This window comes from Scomber japonicus, chromosome 16, assembly GCF_027409825.1.
Source record: "Scomber japonicus isolate fScoJap1 chromosome 16, fScoJap1.pri, whole genome shotgun sequence".
Classification (NCBI taxonomy): Eukaryota; Metazoa; Chordata; class Actinopteri; order Scombriformes; family Scombridae; genus Scomber; species Scomber japonicus.
This window is the reverse complement of record NC_070593.1, coordinates 23,531,032-23,550,793: the sequence shown is the minus strand read 5'-3', so window position 1 is coordinate 23,550,793 and position 19,762 is coordinate 23,531,032. Positions and strand designations below refer to the sequence as shown.

The 19,762-nt window shown below is 39.5% G+C and overlaps 2 protein-coding genes across 3 annotated transcripts; one reads left to right on the top strand and one right to left on the bottom strand.

The window, feature by feature from the left end:
- The first annotated feature begins 7,784 nt into the window (after nucleotides 1-7,784).
- bend3 (BEN domain containing 3) lies at nucleotides 7,785-12,420 on the top strand. Its single transcript, XM_053335786.1, has 4 exons — nucleotides 7,785-7,912; nucleotides 8,741-8,795; nucleotides 9,237-9,409; nucleotides 9,524-12,420. The coding sequence occupies exons 2-4, from the start codon at nucleotides 8,744-8,746 to the stop codon at nucleotides 11,753-11,755; spliced, it is 2,457 nt and encodes an 818-aa protein (XP_053191761.1). The 5' UTR covers nucleotides 7,785-7,912; nucleotides 8,741-8,743; the 3' UTR covers nucleotides 11,756-12,420.
- Nucleotides 12,421-12,428: 8 nt separating this feature from the next.
- mtres1 (mitochondrial transcription rescue factor 1) lies at nucleotides 12,429-15,722 on the bottom strand. Of its 2 annotated transcripts, none has more exons than XM_053335790.1 (4): nucleotides 15,678-15,722; nucleotides 13,789-14,236; nucleotides 13,196-13,268; nucleotides 12,429-13,076 (listed from the first exon to the last, which is right to left on the bottom strand). In XM_053335790.1, exons 2-4 carry the CDS (start codon nucleotides 14,211-14,213, stop codon nucleotides 12,894-12,896), a joined length of 681 nt encoding a protein of 226 aa, XP_053191765.1. In that variant the 5' UTR covers nucleotides 14,214-14,236; nucleotides 15,678-15,722; the 3' UTR covers nucleotides 12,429-12,893. The 2 variants fall into 2 exon arrangements, with proteins under 2 accessions (XP_053191765.1, XP_053191764.1); XM_053335789.1 differs by lacking the exon at nucleotides 15,678-15,722 and adding an exon at nucleotides 14,478-14,592.
- Nucleotides 15,723-19,762: the final 4,040 nt, after the last annotated feature.

Below are 19,762 nucleotides of genomic sequence, written 5' to 3'. Positions count from 1 at the left end.
CTTCAGCATCATGTCATGCGTTGTGTTGGCTCTGATACATACCCTTTCCCTCCTGCATGGAGAAAATATCATGCCAAGCTGCATTTTAAAACCTGGCACTTCATTGTTACCTTGCTTATCAGCAAAGGCACATACCAGGCAGAACGTAATTTAAGATGTTTTGAGGGATTGTTATTGTCATCTGAATGGCAAACGATGCACCCAGAGCAACACATTTTTTTTTTTAGAATCTGTTCACCTGCTCGTTCTTGTGCACTCCCTGCTGGGTGTAGTGGGGGCAGCTCCAGACCAGTTGTAAAAATGTCTCAAAGTCGTGTTCTACCAAGTATGTACCTCTGCTGATAAGCTCAGCATTTTTTTAATGGAGTTTGGCGTGATATTGTGTCCACAGAGAGGGAAACGGCATGAATCAGGAGTAATGTCATCTATGTTGCCTTATTATGTCTGTCCTCATGCCTGTGTATGTGATCCCAGTCAACCCAGGGGTGGGGAAAGGTCACACAGCCTCTCCCCTTGGCCCAGCCAGCGAGCGCATTGAAGCTCCGCCAAGCAGTAATTATTAATGAAGAGACCTGAGCAAATGGACAGGAAATGCAGAGGTATTGATTGGGCCGGCTGCCCTGCTCTAAGCCGTACAGGCTGGCGCCAGCCTGGTGGCCTGTGGTTTCCCTGGCTGCTGTCTGCGGAGGGGGGGACAGCCAAGGTGTGAAACCAGGCCACCACTGGCAGCTGTCTGTCACATCCAGGCCACACCTGAAGGACAGAGCACAGGAGACTGGATTAGGAAAAAAGACGACGGAGGCTACACTGCTAACAAAGAAGATTCTGTGTAGGTCTAGAGACGAGCGTGTGCTTCTGCCACATCAAAACACCTTCTTAAGGCTTTGAATTTGCATGAAGAAGGTTTGTGTAAGCAGGGATCATGGGACAGAAGTGCCTGTGTGCAAGTACTACTCATTCAAGGGATTTTCTTTATTTTAACTACAGTACTTTCTACATTTAACACATCAAAACTACAAAATAACACATAATTAATAATAATAACACATGATTAATGTAGTAAATGGAAAATGTTTTAGTAGCCACTGTTTGCCTTGGTGGCAGCCTTGCACACTGGGATGGTGATGATGGTTTTCAATGGACAGGTGTGCTTTGTCAAATGTGAACTGGTGGAATTTTTTGCCTTTATCAGTGTGTTTGAGACCATCAGTTGTGTTGTGCTGAGTTAGAGTTGGTAGAAAGCAAATAACCCTATTAGACTATCGTAGTAATCCTTATTAAATCAAGAACGGCTCAACTATGTGATAGGGATAGGATTAGGGTTAGGATTTATCTCTGCAAAGTCTTTAGGCAACAAGTTTGGGCAATCAGGTTTTAGATTTTAAAAGGTAATACTTAATACTTATAATACTTAATACTTATTTACTCTTCACTAAAGAAAAACACAAATCGTGACTACGATAGTGGCATGGTCCCATGGATGGCAGCATCAGTCTGTTGTTCAGTCCACCACCTTTTGGCCAGACTAAAACATCTCAACAACTACACTGGAGAGAATGTCATGAAATTTTGTGAAGGCACTCATTGTTCCCAGATGATTAATCCTAATGACTTTGGGGAAGCCCTGACTTTTCATCTAGCACTACCAGCAGGTCAAAGTGTTTACTCATCCATTGATTTCTGACCAAATATCTGCAAAACTAATGACATTCCCATTCCCACAAGTGTACTTTGTGTTAAATGCTAGCACGCTAAATTAAGACCGTGAAATGTGCATGGCAACTGTATACCGGCTTAACTTCAGTGTAGACATGGTTTTGTGCCCAAATACAGTCTCACTGAGCAGCCAGCATGGCTGTAGACTCATAGTTTTGTTATGTGATAGTTCCCCTATGAAGAACTCACTTAACTTTGCAGTTGCACAGACTACTGTTCAAGTTGCACCATGCAAACCAAATGTTAGCTCTAGTCTTCGTAACACTGAAACTATGATCTAATTAAGAAAAAAGTCAACATACAAAGATTCACTGGTAGTGTTGCAATTTTTTCTAAGTCTCTTGTTTACTTGTTAGTGATATTCATCTGATCAGACAAGACAGTTGGTAAGATTTTGAAAAGCACAGGGCAGAAGGGTTGGTGGAGATGGAGGCAACTTAAGGTGAAAAATGGATGAGCAAAAGAGGAAGACAGGCAGAAGAAACAGACAGCTGGGTGACAGGGAGGGAGGGGGCGGGGGGATAGGTTGTAAAAAGAAGAAGGTGGGATTGAAGTGCAAGAGGTGGTGATGTGGAGTGAACTATTTCAAAAACAAGCTCCTGTCTGTTGCTGGATTGTACGTCCACTTCCTTTACTGTTTTGGTTTCCGCTGGTTGGGCTTCCTGGGTACAGTGAGGTACTGAGTGTGCCAGGGAAAGCCTCAGGCTCTTCATGAAATATTTATCCTTGCCGTGAGGAGACATGAGGAAAGTTACATGGAAAGTTAAAAGGACCAAACAAGGAAAGAGGCTGGGGCAATGCCAGAATGACAAATATAGTTACTAAACAAAACTTTTTCAAAAGATGTGGTCTGGCCTAAGCAATGAAAGTGTTGCATCGACGCTTCCAGTAGAAATCAACCAGGCACTGCAAAAGTGGATTTGATGGGATGAGTTTTTTTTTGTTTTCATCTTCAAGAGGAAAACAGAGTTCCTCCAGTGGTAAAGCTAAATGTTTAATGTAGAACAGAAATCATACCGTTTTTTCTTCCTTGATAACATTTCTACTGCCAGCATTAATCTTTTTGATAACTCGTGCGTAGTCCAAATACAGAGCAAAATAAGGAAGGATGGAGCAGAAACCTTAAACTGTGTTTGCTTACAGTTTTTCAGTTTGAGAGTCTTGGGTATCATGAAAGCAAGAGTTGGCAACACTATGCAAAACATGAAGTGGGTAACAGCAGGTCTAGTGTGCCCGGTCCAGACGAAGAGTGGTGTAATTACAGCAGGGTCCAGTGGAGAGAGTCGGTCAGCATAGTCCAACGGATTCCATTACATACACACACCACACAGTGTGGACGCTGGGGACAGAGAGACACACCAAACCTGTGATTCTAACAGAAGAGATACTGTGTCTGTTCTGTGGAATATGCAGAAAAATGGAAATTGGGGTTTAACCAATACCAAACATTGTCTACTGATGCTGTTTTATGTGGGGATTATGTAGATTTGATTAGTCTTATATGAAAAAAGAACAGTGTTTTGTTTTGCAACTCAGCAATTTAGCCTTAACTGGGTGAAAACAGCCTTACTGTACAAACCATTATAGGATACATCTCTTCATTGAAACACAGACTAATGACATTTATTTAGAGTGGGTTGGCCCACCTATGAAATGCTGTAGGAAACCATTAAAACATTCCTTTAAATTAATAATTAGTTTGTATATACTACATTGCAATCAATATCTTTGTTAATAGTTAATACATATTTTTAATAGTGTGCAGATCATAAATAAGAGCAAACTTTTGCCAAGTCAATACCAGCCAGACTCCCTTTGGCTGGTATTTATCCTCCTTCACTCTTTTTATTTAACATTATTAACTCATCAACTGCAGTTTGGATTGATTATTGTTGGGCTTTTTTTTAAACTATTAATTACATATTAAAATTTATAACTACAGACTTGATGACTTTATGGTGAAAGTGAGAAACCCATGATCCTTTATTAATGGATTACCAACATTCATAATAACTTAATTTGTATAGCAGCTATCATACAGAAATAATGCAGCTCACAGGGCTTTAAAACAAAAGAAATAACATGGACCAAGTGCTACACATCACATAAAGACAAACAATGAACATAGATTTGTACATAAGAGGGAAAACAAAACCCAAAGTTACAATAAAGTGAAAATACTGGAAAAAGTCAGAGGATATTTCACCATGTGTGCAGAAACTGTAAATGGGTGCCTAGGTTTCTGAAGCAATGAGTATAACAGAGCCTCACCACAGGTTTTAACCTATCACTTATAACTGCATTATTACTAAATAAAGAGGATAAATACATGCCAAAGGGATTTTTCACAAGTTGGCAATTGAAACTTATCGTTATGAATGATTTCTAACTAGAAAGTGGTACCTTATATATAATAACATTTACAATGAGCAAAAATAATCACATTTTATTTGTAGGTTTTTATGAAGCTTTGGTCAGAGAGGAACTTATCGGGAGTAATATAAGCTATTAGATGTTGCCAAAAAGCTCCACCATTTAATATCAGAAGAATGTTTGTTTTAAAAAATGATATTTCTTTGTAGGTTTTACTGTTAACAGTGGTCTGATAATCTTTGCTTTTTTGGTCTCCACATTTTCTTTTCATGGATGTCAAGTCCCAACGGTACAAAGACATACAGGTCAGAGTCTTATATATGTGCACCACTTTAATTTCATGTCGATGTATAAATCCTTAACTGTGGTGTTTCCCTTCCTCCCCCCCCAACGAGCATGCTGGGATAGATTCATCAGCTCTTTTGACCCTTTTAGGAATAATCCAGTATGTAAAATGACTGACTGAATGAGTGTGGAGTGATATTAGAGTCTCCATTTGTCTTCTTGTGAATGGCCCATCAGTAAACACCTGCTAATATCATCATATAGCTGACGGTGATGGATGAAAGTCATTCTCCTGCGATGGGAACAGTATGGCTGATTGGCCTCCTCTACACAGACGAGCATATTGGCCAAAAATGACACTTTAACGAGCTCTTCCCGGTGTTAAGTGCCGCTCGCCGGCCCCTCGTAGCAAGCCGTCGCCTGGCTGACCCTGGGCCGTGCATCCCCCTGCACAGGGCCTGCTCGCTTCATTGGCTGACAGATCAGACTGCCATGGAGACAGCTCATTAGTCGAATAATGAGTAGCACACCAGCCACACGTTGTCTTGTTATATCATCTCTGTATCGACATATTTGTGGCTGGGGACAGAACATTGGGTGCTAGTATGTGCATGAAATAGCCAATGATTAAGATGAAATTATAGCAGTGTGAGGTCTTCTGTTCACCCTTAGCTGACTTAAATCTCATGTTCATCAGAGAAAACCAGTTTACCAGCTCTGCTTAATGGCTGCTGCCACTTAAAATCTAAATTTTGGTGTAGGACTGCCATCTCTTATTAATAATTTCATTGTGTTGCTTTCACTTTCCACCAGCTCCTTGTTTTGAATATTTCACAGCAATGCATATTTTAAAGTTTTGACCTCATAATATTTGAATTAGGGATGTAATATGATACTATAACTATTGATGTACACACCGCCAGCTGCTATTTGTAGCCGAGCTGGATGAACAGCCAAAATCCCTCTGCACAAACACACACCAGACACACACACCCACACACACTGATTTCAGGTGAGGTTGACAAATTTAAAACTGAACATTATCTTTCCTCACTATGCAGTTAAGTCTGCATTCCATAGACATCTCCAGTTGAGTTTCAGATGTGCTTTTTGACATAAAAAAGGGTTTTAAACACTTTTTTTTAAGAAAGAAAAAAAGGTGAACTAAATATACCACTTACACAAACCATATCACAACCTGCAATAAAAAAAAGAAGAGAAGAAAGTTATTAGTACAGTATATAATGCATCATTTATACATCACCACCTCATATTGGCCTATGGTAAGAGTCAGCTGCATGGAGGATTCAGTCTTTACTGTGACAAAGAAGCATTTTAATGGAAACTCTTAAAGTATCATCTTGATTGTGTGCTCACACATTTTCAAGACATTCTGTTTCACTGAATTAGGATTTTTTTTTTTTACTTCAATATAATGCAAGAATTGTATAGTTGGAGTATGACTATAGGTTTTTACTCTCATCACTAACAATAAGAGAATCTTTCTAAACAGCATTCATGGGTGCCATTAAAACCTTGATATCCTCTTGCTTTACAAACAGACTCCAGGGTGGCAGATTGTTCCTGTGTAGACATCTGTTCATTCAGAGATTGTTGCAGTCTCTTTCCACTTGAGGGCGATATTGCCCATATAATATGAGCTCTGTGTAAATCACTTCCTCTGGAGCTGCAAAGGGGCTGCTGATGTTGCTGTCAGATCTGAATCAGTACTGTATGAATGCAGATATACACATTAAAAAGCTACTATAACATTTTATAATCTCACATATTTTCCTTTTAAAGAAGTTTTCTTCAGGTATTCATGTTTTTCACATGTATACTATACTATTGTGATGCAATAATGAATACTGATGAAAATTGCAGAAATGATCCGATGTTGTATTTTGTGACATAATTTTCTGCTACTCAATGATGTACTGTGTTATTACACTATAGCTTATTCTTTGTTGCATAATCAAGGACTATGAAGTCATGTGTTAAGCTGAACGTCTTAAGGCTTTATGGACAAACTGTCTCAGCCTTGTTTCTGAGGAAGTAATCATAAACCCTCACATGACTTCACAGCATAACTACAACTTATGCTAAGTCTTAGGATGAACTAAAGCACAGTAATGTACACTAGACTTTATTTTACAGATACATACAGGAAAACCACAACATACAAACAAACGGGTCATTGTTGTTCTTCACTACCCTAATAAAACTACAGTGTGAATATATTTTTTCACCAAGTGTGTTTTTTCTCTTATGTCAGGACAGTAGTATGTGTCATGCAAAATTAACTCTTTTAAGCCCCCAAAATGAATTGTTGAAACCAGTTCGGAGCGGCAAAATGATTTTATAGCAGCTGAAAACTGCATCTCCTCCTCACGTGATGAAATAATTTGACACTGTCAGGATAAATGAGTCCAAAATGGTACACTTTGAAGTCTGTAAATATTTCATAATGTCTTAATAATGTCATATTATCTGACTTTATTAAGTTTGTTATGCAGTCATGTGCATTTGATAAATTATCAATTATTGATCAGAAAGAGTTCTGACAAGATTAAACAAAGAGGGAACACATTACTCGCATTCTTGGGAGCCTGTTAGGTACATATTGATTTTAAAATACTGATGATTGTTTATAACGCCTTGAATGGACGCTATATATTACAGAACTCCTGTCCCCATATCACACTGGCAGAGAACTATGATAATCTGACTAGACTTCCATCTGTCCACAGATCCAGGTCAATGAGGACAGGGTTTCATCATCAGCCATCAGACTGTACAACACCACAGCTCCTAGTACCTCCAACTCCCTTTAAAAAAAGACTAATGCTGTTTTTGCTATGTAAACCCTAACCCAGGAAAACTGCACACATATGTAATCTCAGAAACTTCTACATTGCACATTTATACAGTACCAGTCAAAAGTTTGGACACACTTTCCCATTCACATCAATGAGAAAGTGTGTGTAAACTGTTGACTGGTAGGTTACTGTATATTGCAGATTATTTACACAGAGATTATTTATTTATTTTATCTTATTTTTATTTATTTTATCACATTCACCATTACGCTGCTACTAAAAGGGGGATCATATCTTATGGTTACTCACTGATTAAAAAAAAATAAAAATAATAATAAAAACCTGTACGTAATTAAGCCAGCTGCTGCAGTCCAGCCACGCACACAACATTTTAAATAAAAACAGATGTGATTAATAACTTTTTAAAACATACCTTGTTATTATGTGTGAGTTTTAATGATATTTAAATATTGACATGTCTCCTCTAGTGACAGTGGGGCGAAACCATATTTCCTCTGCTGTCCACAGCTGTGCGGAAGTGACACAGCAGACGCGCGCGCCGTCACGTCACGCGAGAAAGCGCAGGAGCCGAGCGAGAGAAAAAAAAAAAATTATCAACAACAAGAAGAAGAGTTACCTGCTAATACAACCCTGTGACAGCCCGCAGACATGTCCAATACACCGCTAACTGTCCTGAAGGATTGCACTGACTCGTAAAGGTGAGCTCTAACACGCCGGGTACGCGCATTCAACGTTAATTAATTTACCAAGAGTCCGAGCAGCAGCAGATAGAGAGAGAGAGAAGGAGAGAGGAGAGAGAGAGAGAGAGGAGAGTCGTCCACGCAAACACTGCCGCGTCATTAACATTCACAAACAAAATGTTGCACAACTAAAGCAACGCAGTGCGCAGATATTAAAAATGACAGGCGCTGTTGTTCAAATGAGAAGTTTGTGGCGGTGAAACTGTCCGCACAGCTGGGTTCGTCTTGTGTTTTGGTTCAAGGGTTCATGGGCGGAAGAATGAGGAAGTGTCCTGGTGAATACAGGCTGCAGGAGAGCTAGGAGGTAACTCAGTGCACGGTGGTATTTATTCCAGGCAGGAGGGAGAAAAAAAATACATACCTATTTTGACTTTGTTAGTGAAAATAAGATGGAAACACGACAGATAGATGTCGTGTAGATAGATTTTTTTTGTTGCAGAAAGCTAGCCCCAGCTGCGTGGAAGTTCATGTGTTTGACTGCAGCTGATCACATGCTGTTTGTCATACCAGCCACTGTGCTGTATGCATGTATGTTAACTAAGCTGAGTTGGTAGGTTATAAATGTGTCAGTGAGGGTAAACGCATGGTATTAGTGTGCTTATTGATGACGTGATACATCAAGCATATTTCAATCATTGGTCCAGTGTAATTTCCAATCTCACTATGTTCACATCAGTAAGAATGAGACTGCTCTCAGAGGTGCAATCTGACACCCTGTGTATGTTTACATGTAATTATGTCTTTAAGACATGCATTTGATGGGTTATGTTTTGTTTTTCTTTTAAGGCTATGAATTCCTCTGAGTATGGGGAAGTTTCAGATGAAGCAATGCTTGAGAAAGGTGAGTTCTGTAACCACAACAAACATTTATGAGAGTATTTTATATTTAATAATCAATGTTTGATATAAATTTGTGAGTATGGCAAAATGTGATTAACGCAGGAAGTTGTAATACTGTGAATATTGAGTGTTTATATGTATACCTTTTTTATAGAAGAAATGCCCACCAACTTACAATCTGTTTTCATTAAAACCTGCAGGGCTACAGCAAAGAAAAAGCCTTGGGGCATTTTTGGAAGCATGAAACAAAACCTTAAAAAACAAACTAACTTCTAGATAAAATATATGTTGATCAACTGGTTAAACAAATATGTTATCCTTTTAATTTTTAACATCAATGACAAACATATGTGTATGTAAATCAACAGTTAATGAATGTAGAACATAAGCAGAACATAAATGCCTAAATTAAAGAAACACAAAAATCTATTGTTTTTTACAGAACACAAGCATGTTCAAGATGTTAAGGAGGAGGCAGAGGACTTGGCTATTTGTGAGCCACCTGAAGGAGGAGGATCTCCTGTGGCCACTGAGGCTGGTAAACGGACATCTGCAGAGATGGGTCCTGACACTAACCAGTCCACAAGCAGCAAGAGAGCCAGAGTCTCTAGCGAGGTGAGCAAAACACAGACAACTAAAAGTTTTAGGGATACATTTTGGAAAATGTACATTTTATGTACAGTATGTTACTTCTGTAAGATGTGTTCTTATGTTATTTATTCTGTCCAGATGAGGCGGCACTTGATCGAGGATAGCAGCAGACATGAGCCTTTATGCCTCACCACAACCGGAGAGAAGAGGGACTGCAACCAGGAGAAATCCAGAGCTTCCTACAGAAAGCCTCTCTTCAGCATCTCCCACAGGATCTCAGAGAAGAGGAACACACCGAGTCTAGAGCAGCAGGCCAGTCAAGGTGCCGGAAATCCGCTCGGCTATGGCAGCGCCCTCTCGTCCAAGCTCCAAAGTTCAGAGGAAAATGGCCCGTTGGAGGCCTTCCCCGTCATGGACACTTCAGGCCAAGCCTCGTCAACAGACTCTAACCTTTATCCGCTCATTGAGAAAATGTTTTTCATCCTCAATACCCTCAATTCGAGCATGACACAGCTGCATAGCAAAGTGGACTTGTTAACCCTTGAAGTCATGCGGATTAAGAAGCAGATCAAACCAGCTGAGATGGTAACAGAGTTCCAGCCTCCCCCCGAGTATCTACTAACAAGTGAGGAATTGAATCAGCTGATGGAGCAGACGTCTAGCGCTGGGGAGCTTGGCTGTCGCCTACTGGTGCATCTTTTCCCAGAGCTGTTCAAAGCAAGGGAGTGCTCTCACGACTGCATGGCGAGCAAGAGAATACTGGAGTCTCTGCATCTGCAGCTGATTCGTAACTATGTAGAGGTCTGCTACCCCTCGGTAAAGAACAACAGTGTCTGGCAGGAAGAATGCCTCCTTCAGATTAATGACTTCTTTAATCGCTTCTGGGCCCAGAGGGACATGGAGAGCGCTCGGCTACTCAGGAAGCAGACAATCACAGGTGCTGGGATAAAGGCTGAGCATCCTCAAACCTATCATTTTATTAACGAGCAGGGTCAGGAGGAGCATCTTTCTCTAGATAACCAGCAGAGCAGCATGGCTGTGTCCGGCCTTGCTTTCAATACTCCAGCCACAGAGGAGCTGGATGAGTTCTCCTCCCCAGAGGACTTTGTTATTTTTCTTATGCACCGGCTCTTCCCTGAGGTTTTTGAAGAGGGAAAAATGCCAGAAGGCTCCAACAGTTTCAATAGTGTGGGGCAACTGATTCTAGACTCTGACAAGATGGAAATAATAAGGAAGTATATGGAAGCAAATTTTCCTGATGTGCCTGAGGACAGCTGGCTTCAGGTGTGCATTCAGCATATGGAGGATGCACTTGAGGGTCCTCACAGTAATGGCAATGGGAGTGAACCTGACAATATCACTGATGAGGGATATGACCTGGCTAGCCTTCCCGAAGATGTTTCCATAATTAAGGTTCCAGAGGTGGGAGATTATGAAAGGCCCAGTCGCAAGTCTAAAAAGTCACTACTTACACCTGTCGATTTTGACAATCTGGAGATTCCCCTACCAGACTTTACTGTTCCTCAGGAGTACATCTTGTCCAAGGAGCAGCTTAAAAGCAACTATGAATGTAGCTTGTCCATTGGGAACTTTGCTTCCCGGCTGCTGGTGCTTATGTTCCCCGAGCTCTTCACCCACGAGAACACGCGGAAGCAGTACAACTGCAGTGGTTCTCTTGGGAAAAAACAACTCGACCCCGTTCGTGTAAATCTGATCCGTCACTACGTGCAGTTAGTCTACCCACGGGCAAAGAATGACAGAGTGTGGATGTTAGAATTTGTGGGCAAACTTGATGAGAGGTGCAGGAGACGTGACACAGAGCAGAGGAGATCCTACCTGCAGCAGCGTAAAGTGTATGGTCAAGACTCAGACCAGGACTTTCTTTGCCAGCTGAACCAACTCAACCCAGATAACATGAGGGAGGATCCAGAAACTCCCTCTTTACCCCCAGAGAAAAGTAGTAAAGACTTTTGCAAAATTCCCTTGGATGAACTGACTGTATCCAAACCTGACTTCCCCGTACCTTCTGTCTACCTGCTCTCAGACACTGAGGTGCGGGAAATTGTCCAGCAGAGTCTCTCTGTTGGGAACTTTGCTGCCCGACTGTTGGTGCGCCTATTCCCCGAGCTCTTCACCCAGGAGAACCTGCGGCTGCAGTACAACCATTCAGGGGCCTGCAACAAGAAGCAGCTTGACCCAGTGCGCCTCAGACTGATCCGTCACTATGTGGAAACAGTGTATCCTGTGGATAAGATGGAGGAGGTGTGGCACTATGAATGTGTGCCAAGCATTGACGAACGCTGCCGGCGCCCTAATCGCAAGAAGTGTGACATTCTTAAGAAGGCCAAGAGGTCAAGCACTGTGTCCTAGTTACAGTACTTTGCAGTTTGGCAACACTTTTTGTCATAAAAATAGTTGCACAGCATATAAGCTGAAAAAGCATTATTGAACTTTCACAAACTGTCCTATGTAGGATGAAGCCAAGCTGTTATGAGTTCCTTCAGTACTATTCCTAGTCAAGACTTTACCGTTTGACTACAGCAGTAGATGTTGTAGTTCATGTAGTATTATTATTGTCGGATGAAGAGTTAAAACAGCTTCTATTTATAAGCCAAAACTGTCATAGCTTATCTAACATTAACTTTACTTATAACTTTATTGATACATGTTGTAGCCTTAAAAACAATAACAATGATAGTAGCTAATAGCATAGATCACACATTTGCTATATGGATAGAAATGAATCACAATGATGTGATTATATATATTTCCATTGCAGTTACTGATGTAGCATTGTGCCACCACTGTTTTAATAACAATGTGCTTATGTTAAGCCTTCTTATAGAAGTTTATATTATAAAGACAATTTAACATGACAATGGATCATGATAACCTATTTCTAATAAAATCACACAATTATAAATATGACATATGACTGGCCTGTTGAATAGCCTGTATCATAAGTGCTACAATTAAGTATGGAGGAGTGTTCATATATTTTTTACCACACACTCAGACAAGTGAGGTGTCTGATTCCTAAATACTCCCCAACTTATGGATTAATCATTTCTGCTCTACTCAACATACATTTTTTATTTTTGCTTTGATAAAACGGATTCAGCGGGTATTAACAAGGGAAAATGAGAGGAAAGTACAATATACCCAAATAATGAGTCAGATGCAAACTCATAAAGTTACAAGAAATGCTCGTACATAAGCCAAACCATCAGAACATAATTGCCAAGTTTGAAAACTTCAAAGTGCACCTTTATTGTGAGTTTCACAGTAAATTGGGGAAAGGTAAATATTCGACATCTTTCTCCCAAACAACTGCTTAATGTCTACAACCACTGAAAACGGTTAACCTTTACATTATACATTTATAATCCATTCTAGATCCAGCTTGTTACAGATAAATAAGACAAATACCTTTTAAGTGGCATCCAATTCTCTCTGTTTCGGCCTTGAGTGGCCAATGGTATTACAGTCCATACTGTCCTATTCAAGTTCATGGCTTAAAGGCCTCATCCTTAGAAAGCTCTAAATGTTTCCATCGCCTTAAGGCAACTTTGTACTTGTCTTTGTTACTGGTTTCCTCAAACACCCTTTTGAGGGTGACTCTCATCAGAGTGACAGTGTTTGTTTCTTCATTCTCCAACAGCACCACGTCCAATGTGTCCCCAACTTTCACCTGATTAAGGAACAAAATATGTGTTACTAAATTAATGAATATACCAAACAGCAAAGATTATGTAAATGTGAGAATTAGGGGCAGGACTGTGTCCTTATTTGTAAGTATACAAGTCTTACCGTTTTACTTTTCTTGATGAGTTTCTGTCCATTTAGTCTGAGCTTGCTGTCGTAGAAGGCATCATCAATTTTACTACGATAAAACAAAAGGGAGGTTAATATCTACTCACATTTGAAAAGGAAACATTTTTATTATGTTAATGCAAGTATTTACGCTGGAGTCCATGTTACCTTTTATCGTCCATAAAAACATTTAATCAATTGTTTGTTCTTGGCATTCAATTATCTATGTTTCCTGCTTGTTTTGTAATTTTTCATTATGTCAAACAATGAACGCCTGGTTGATAGGCTGTGAAAACATCAAGGACAGCGTTAGGATTAAGTCCAGCACTTTATCGTTCTGTCCCTGAATAGATCTTATATGTATTTTGTAATTTATAGCAGAGTGTTGTCAATAAACCCTAACACCAAAAACACCTCTGAAAGCATGACAAGCCACAAAATGAACTGATGTAGCAGTGGTGTTTTATCACATAAATATGTCCTCTTATTCATTCTGGTGCAGCATTTCACTTGCTTATATCCAAATGGTTGAAAAACTCAAACTGGGAAAACACATTTAACCACAAATTCAACTCAGCCAGCTGACTCACTTGCGCGCTAAGTCCAGGCCAGCTTTCATGATGACATCATAACGGAGGGACTGCACATATTTCTCCATGTCTTTATAGTCTTTTGGTACATCTGGGTCCACCTCATCTTCATAATCGCTGTCCTCGTGGTCCCTTTCATCTTCATCTTCCTCCCCTTCATGTGTTGCTCTAGCAGCACCTTTTTTCTTCTTGCTTTTGAACCTCAGGTGTTGGATGGACCAACTTCTGACAGCATCTCTGCCACGGAGAGCGTGCCTGTGACAGCTGAGTGCCGGGAACGCCGAGCAGCCCCACAACTGCCGTGTATGGATGGACCTGGGACACCATTCAGTATGCCTCAGTCCATATCCAGCAGCCAGCAGATGACGGGGGTTCAACCTTCCAAGCTGCCTCATGGCCAGTGAATGCACCACCAAACTCTGCATGTTGGCTCTCCTCCACCGAGCCACTAGAAACAAAAAGGCAGGTCAGAAAGTATTATGCTAAATGACTGTGTCAAATGAAGTGGCATCAGTAATATGAGCAGGCAGACTGGATCAATTAATATGCTTTCAGAGTCAAGAGTCAAGTCATATATACTTTTCATCCACTGTTCCCAACCATCAACCTCAATGTGATTTTTGTTGCGATCAGACTACTTGGATGTCTAGTCTGCAGCACTCTTCAACATAAACAAAATAATGATTTACCTTGAGAATATTGCAACTTTTGCTCCGACTCCTCATCTTCTTTGTAGAACAATATTAATATAAGATGACATAAACAAATTAGTTATATTTATATATGTGTTTGTTGATTCTGGAAGTAATGTTTTTCAGCTTGACACCACCTGACAACAAACAATTACAGTAGAGATGTTCCAATACTGACATCGGGTAGTGGTCAGATACCGAGACAAATATCTAAATCAGGTACTGGTGACAATGGACAATCTGGATATCGTTTAAAAAGTTACGATGTCACCCACATAATGACACCAATACAAATTGAGTACTTCAACCGATACCCATTACACCTCTTGTTCACTTGCTTTTATCCAGTGTAACAGGCATGTAGTGTAGACACACTTTAGAGTGTTTAGGTGGCATCTTGGCTGCTGAACTGCTAAACACATCAACTCAAATTCACCACCACTTCACCACCACTTCACCACCACTGACAGGTTGTAGCTGCTGTGGCAGTGGGCCAATCACATTTTGCATTAAACCGAATGATGTGAGCAAGTCCATACAATCATATTTTCTACTTCTGGGTGCAAAAAGGATCGATTGCAGGTATCGTTTGTCAGGAGATGTTTCGACTTGGTATCAATTTATTTCGGATGATACTTTAAGGGTATTGACAACCAATTCCCAGCCCTATATCAGACAAGATTGTTTTAATAAATAACAACTCTGTAAATATTGATCTGTATTTATTTACAGTTACATTTTGTTTCATAAAGATAGGAAAGCAATGTTTAAGTCAAGCCTAATGTTGCCTTACACATAAAAGAATAGTCCTCTAGGACACAGTGAGGCATAGCCTACAGCTTATAAATAGTAAACATCGGATCGGTACTCGATATCAGTCGATAACACAACCCAGGAATCGGTATCAGGACTGAAATCGTTCGACCGGTGCATCCCTAAACGGAAAGCAGCGTTGTCCCATGAGCAGGATACTGTACTTAGTCTTTAATCTTAGCTGCTGTTTGTGTACTTTTTGCATGGAGTGACTGCCTCTGATTGACTTTTCACAGGCTGAGGCTGCTGAGCTGCTAACTTCTAACTACAAATACATTTCTCCGGGTGAGTAATGAGCTTGTTCATCAATAAAAACGCTACGGGCTGCTTAAATGCTTAATATGAAGTTCTTGGCGTGCAGTTATCATCATTTAGTCCACTCACCTGTGAAATAACCTTTCACAGCTTGTTACTGGAGTTACTTCGCCGCCACTTCCTTTGTGCTGTTTGTGTAGCAGTCAGTGTGATTGCTGCCACCTATCGACCTGGAGGGGAAATGTTCTTCGTGTGTTTATCAGGGTTGGTTGACTCCTGCATATCCTTTTTCAATTCAAGCTTTCTCACTGCTCCACAGAATTATTTGGACATTACAAGAGGCAAACAAATCTCACAGTCTCTCACTTTCTTTGTCTAGACTGGCAACAGCTGTGTTGTGTGCTTTTATGATTTAGTCAATGGCAACTTGATTGGCTGTATCAGAATCTGATTCATCTCTAATGGCCACGTGTGTTTACACATACAAGGAATTTGATTCTTAGTAGCTCTCAATGTGCTTACACTAAAATAACAACTATCTTCAGAAATATACACAAGGAATGACAATAAACAGGTGACTATCTCTGTGAACTGTAAAACTGGATATAAATGGTGCAAAGAAGTGAAGAGTGTAAGGAATGCAGAGATAAATACAAAGTGTCATTTTGTGTACATGTAGTGTGTCAGTGTGGTTATGTACAGTATACAGCCTGTTTAGATATGCAGTGGTGAGTGAAATTTCTTGCACATTTGTATTCTGGCTAAAATAAATATATGTAGGTGCAGTGGGAAGTGTTTCAGGGTTATTGTACAGGGCCACTGTGAGTAAATGGTTCATAAAGGGGGCAGTGAGGGGGAGCAGACACTATTGTTTGGTGGTTTTGGTGAACAGTGTTCTGTAGCGCCTACCAGAGGTGAGAAGTTGGTACAGATTATGTCCAGGGCAGCTGGCACCAATGATCTGCAGACTTGGCTGTCCGTTGTAACAGTATATGGGACAGAAATTATAATGCAGGGAATAAAAGAAAAGCTAACAAATGAAGGCAAAGGCACACAATGTGTCTGTATCACTGTCAACACTTCTCCTCATATACATTCATACAATGAAGTAATGTGTTTTCTTTATCACAGTTAGACTAGAATTTATACTAAAATTAACTATGATCAAGTTATAAAGTACATATGGCATTTTATTCCAAATGCAATTTCCATGGTCAACAAACTATGGAAAGCTAGATGAAAGGGAGGTGTAGCTAAGAGCACTATAAATGGGCTGGAATTGGTGCTTTTTGCCTTATACCTGATGTGTATGCATATGTGTGGGGGCTGGGAGGGAAGGGGTACACATGATGTGCTGTGTCCATCTCCAGGACATATGTCTATGTGTAATGGAATGAATGTATTTATTTTATGTACTCTGTGTGTTTTATATATTATTCTTACCAGTGAGACCAAAGACAAATTTCATGCAGGACATGACAATAATGTATTTATATTTATATTTCAATAATATCAGTTTTAAAAATGGAATTTGCGTAGAATGTCCAAATATTTTCAACATTTTATTTTAACCATATTATTTTATTATGTCTTTTTTTTAATGGAGATTTAAGAGTAAGAGCACAATATCTCAGAAAGCAAATTGAAAATTAACATGCAACTTAGGTTAATTGGTCACTCTAAATTGCCCCTAGGTATGAATCTGAGTGTGAATGGTTGTCTGTCTACACTATGTTAGCCCTATGATTGGCTGGCGACTGTCCAGGATGTACCCTGCCTCTGATGGAACAGCTAGGATTGGCTCCAGCACCCTTGCAACCTCTGTTGGATAAGCTGTATGGAAAATGAATGAATGAATGAATAATTTATATATACCGTATTTAAGTTGTAATTATGACAGGATGGCTTTGTGTTAGGAGGCAAAGCACCATGGCTTTGTTGTATTTAAGTGTCCCAGTAAAACATGACAGTTTTACAGTAAGGCAGTATGAACAATAACAGGACCCTGAAACTGAAGCACCTAAATGGAACTCAGCCATTTGTCATTTCATTATTTACAGCTCTGCTTTTCCTGCTGTGACATGAAAACATATTGGTGTCCTTGAAACAGCTCCTCCACTTCTCACACCCTCCACTCACATTTTCTCAGCACGTGTGAGAATCCAAGCCACCACATTTTTTAAAATATACACAGGTTTGCCCCAGACATTTATTGCAACTTTTATTTTTCCAGCATAAGATCAATTTGAATACATATTTTAAAAGGTAATCAAGTTACTTATACAGCCCGTTTGATTATTATCACAAGAACATTTTAATATTGTACAAGAAGGGTAAGCTTTAAGTTGCTGTGTTCTGTTTTATGTCTGAGCAGTTATGTATTTGTCAGTATATCATCTTGAATATTTTATTACCTCAAGGTAATTTACATCAACATTCAGCTTCACTACAATTCATAATGTCTAGTGTCACTTCAAGTGCATAATACTGGTGTCACTACATTATTGAAAACATTGTAAGAGATTATTTGCCAGGATGCATACAATATGTTCCTGTTAGATGTTTAAAAAGAGTCAGTATTATAAAGTTTGTATGTATGCCCATGTGTCAATGTAAGTGCATTTACATCCTTGCATATACTGCCTGTAAACTCTACTGTAAAGAGTCAGGGATCTTCTATATGAATCACACATCAACAACCAAACTCTCTGAAAACATGGTGGCATGTTGGTGTGAACTGTGCTCTTTCTTTCTCTGAGCGCATTCACTATACACTGGACAGTGAAAGCATCACTTTACAGATGAAAAATGGAGCATTGTTCCTTTACTACAGACACATAATGAATATACTTATCATTTATGCTGGTGGTTTACATTCAGGTATGTTTGATGGTTTATAACACATTGCAATAGCAAGAGGAAATCATGCAAATGTGGGCATGGATGACTGTATGATCTTTTTGCTGCTAAATACACACCGAGTTTGGTTGAGACAGATACTGTAATAATGTTTATGACTGATGTGATGTCAAACTGTTCAAATGTGTTGTAAGTTTAATGTAAACCCGTCCTTATCTTTTCTGACCACAAGATTAATGTAATGAGACGTCAATGTGTTTGTACCACAGTTGCCGGCAAGTTTCGTGGCAGTAGGTAGCAAAAAAGTCTAATTCAAGACAAAATCTTTAAACCACTTGATTGATTATGAATGACTAAATGCGTTTTAGTTATTTAAGGTGAAAGCCCATTTGTGTTTTGTACTTAGCTAGTGTTGGTGTTTGCTCCAACTTTCCAGCTTCTAGGTCAGTCAAGTCAAATCAATCAAACGTTGAAGCAAAAAACCACCCTAAAATACCATCTCTGATTCTGTTTTGTTGTCTCTTATTCCCTTGCAGATACTTTGACAATGTAACATCACAATGAGTTCATTTCCCTTGGAGATTTGTAGGAAAGAAAAAAAATGTTTCAGAAATCCAAAACATCAACTGTAAACATCAGGTTTAGGTGTCAGTCTCTCAGCATCCAAAAGCTGCCATATAGCACCAACAGTCAACAGTCAAACAGAGAAATCCACTGAAGAAGAAGCAGAAATATTAATAATTCCATTTTTTTTCAACCCACAGTAGACTCAAAAGACCAGAATGCAATGCAAGCAAAAGGCTTTTTTTTTTTTTTCTAAAATAAAACAGACGTCATTATGTGACTCTCCACCGATGCACACAACCCACAACTGAAAATAAGCTTATACCTGTTATCTGGGGTTGTTGAAAGGCATTCTAGGAAATGTAGAAAGTTATTAACTGAAGTAGAAAAAGATGAGGCAGGTTGAGAAAAAGTAGGTACACAAAAAAAGTAAATTACAGCACTTCCTCACGATATAAGAAATAAAACATCACATATTAGTATAACAGTGAGTCAGTTTATCCAAGAGTTCATTTGTCTCTTAAAGACTGGAGGGTTTCATGTTGACCATTGTCAGTATGATATGCATAAGTGTAACATATTTAATTGATATTCCCCCTTTTACTTTTCGCTTGAGAAGATGTTGTTTATTTTCACAGTTATTGCTGTATGTAAAAGTATGTTAAACTGTAGAAACTCCTACATACTGTTTTTGATGATATTAAAGTCATCAGAATCAGCTCCAACCTTATCGTCATCATTTGGATGTTTTTGTGTTTGTGTCACTGAGATTTCACTGAATGAATGAGATA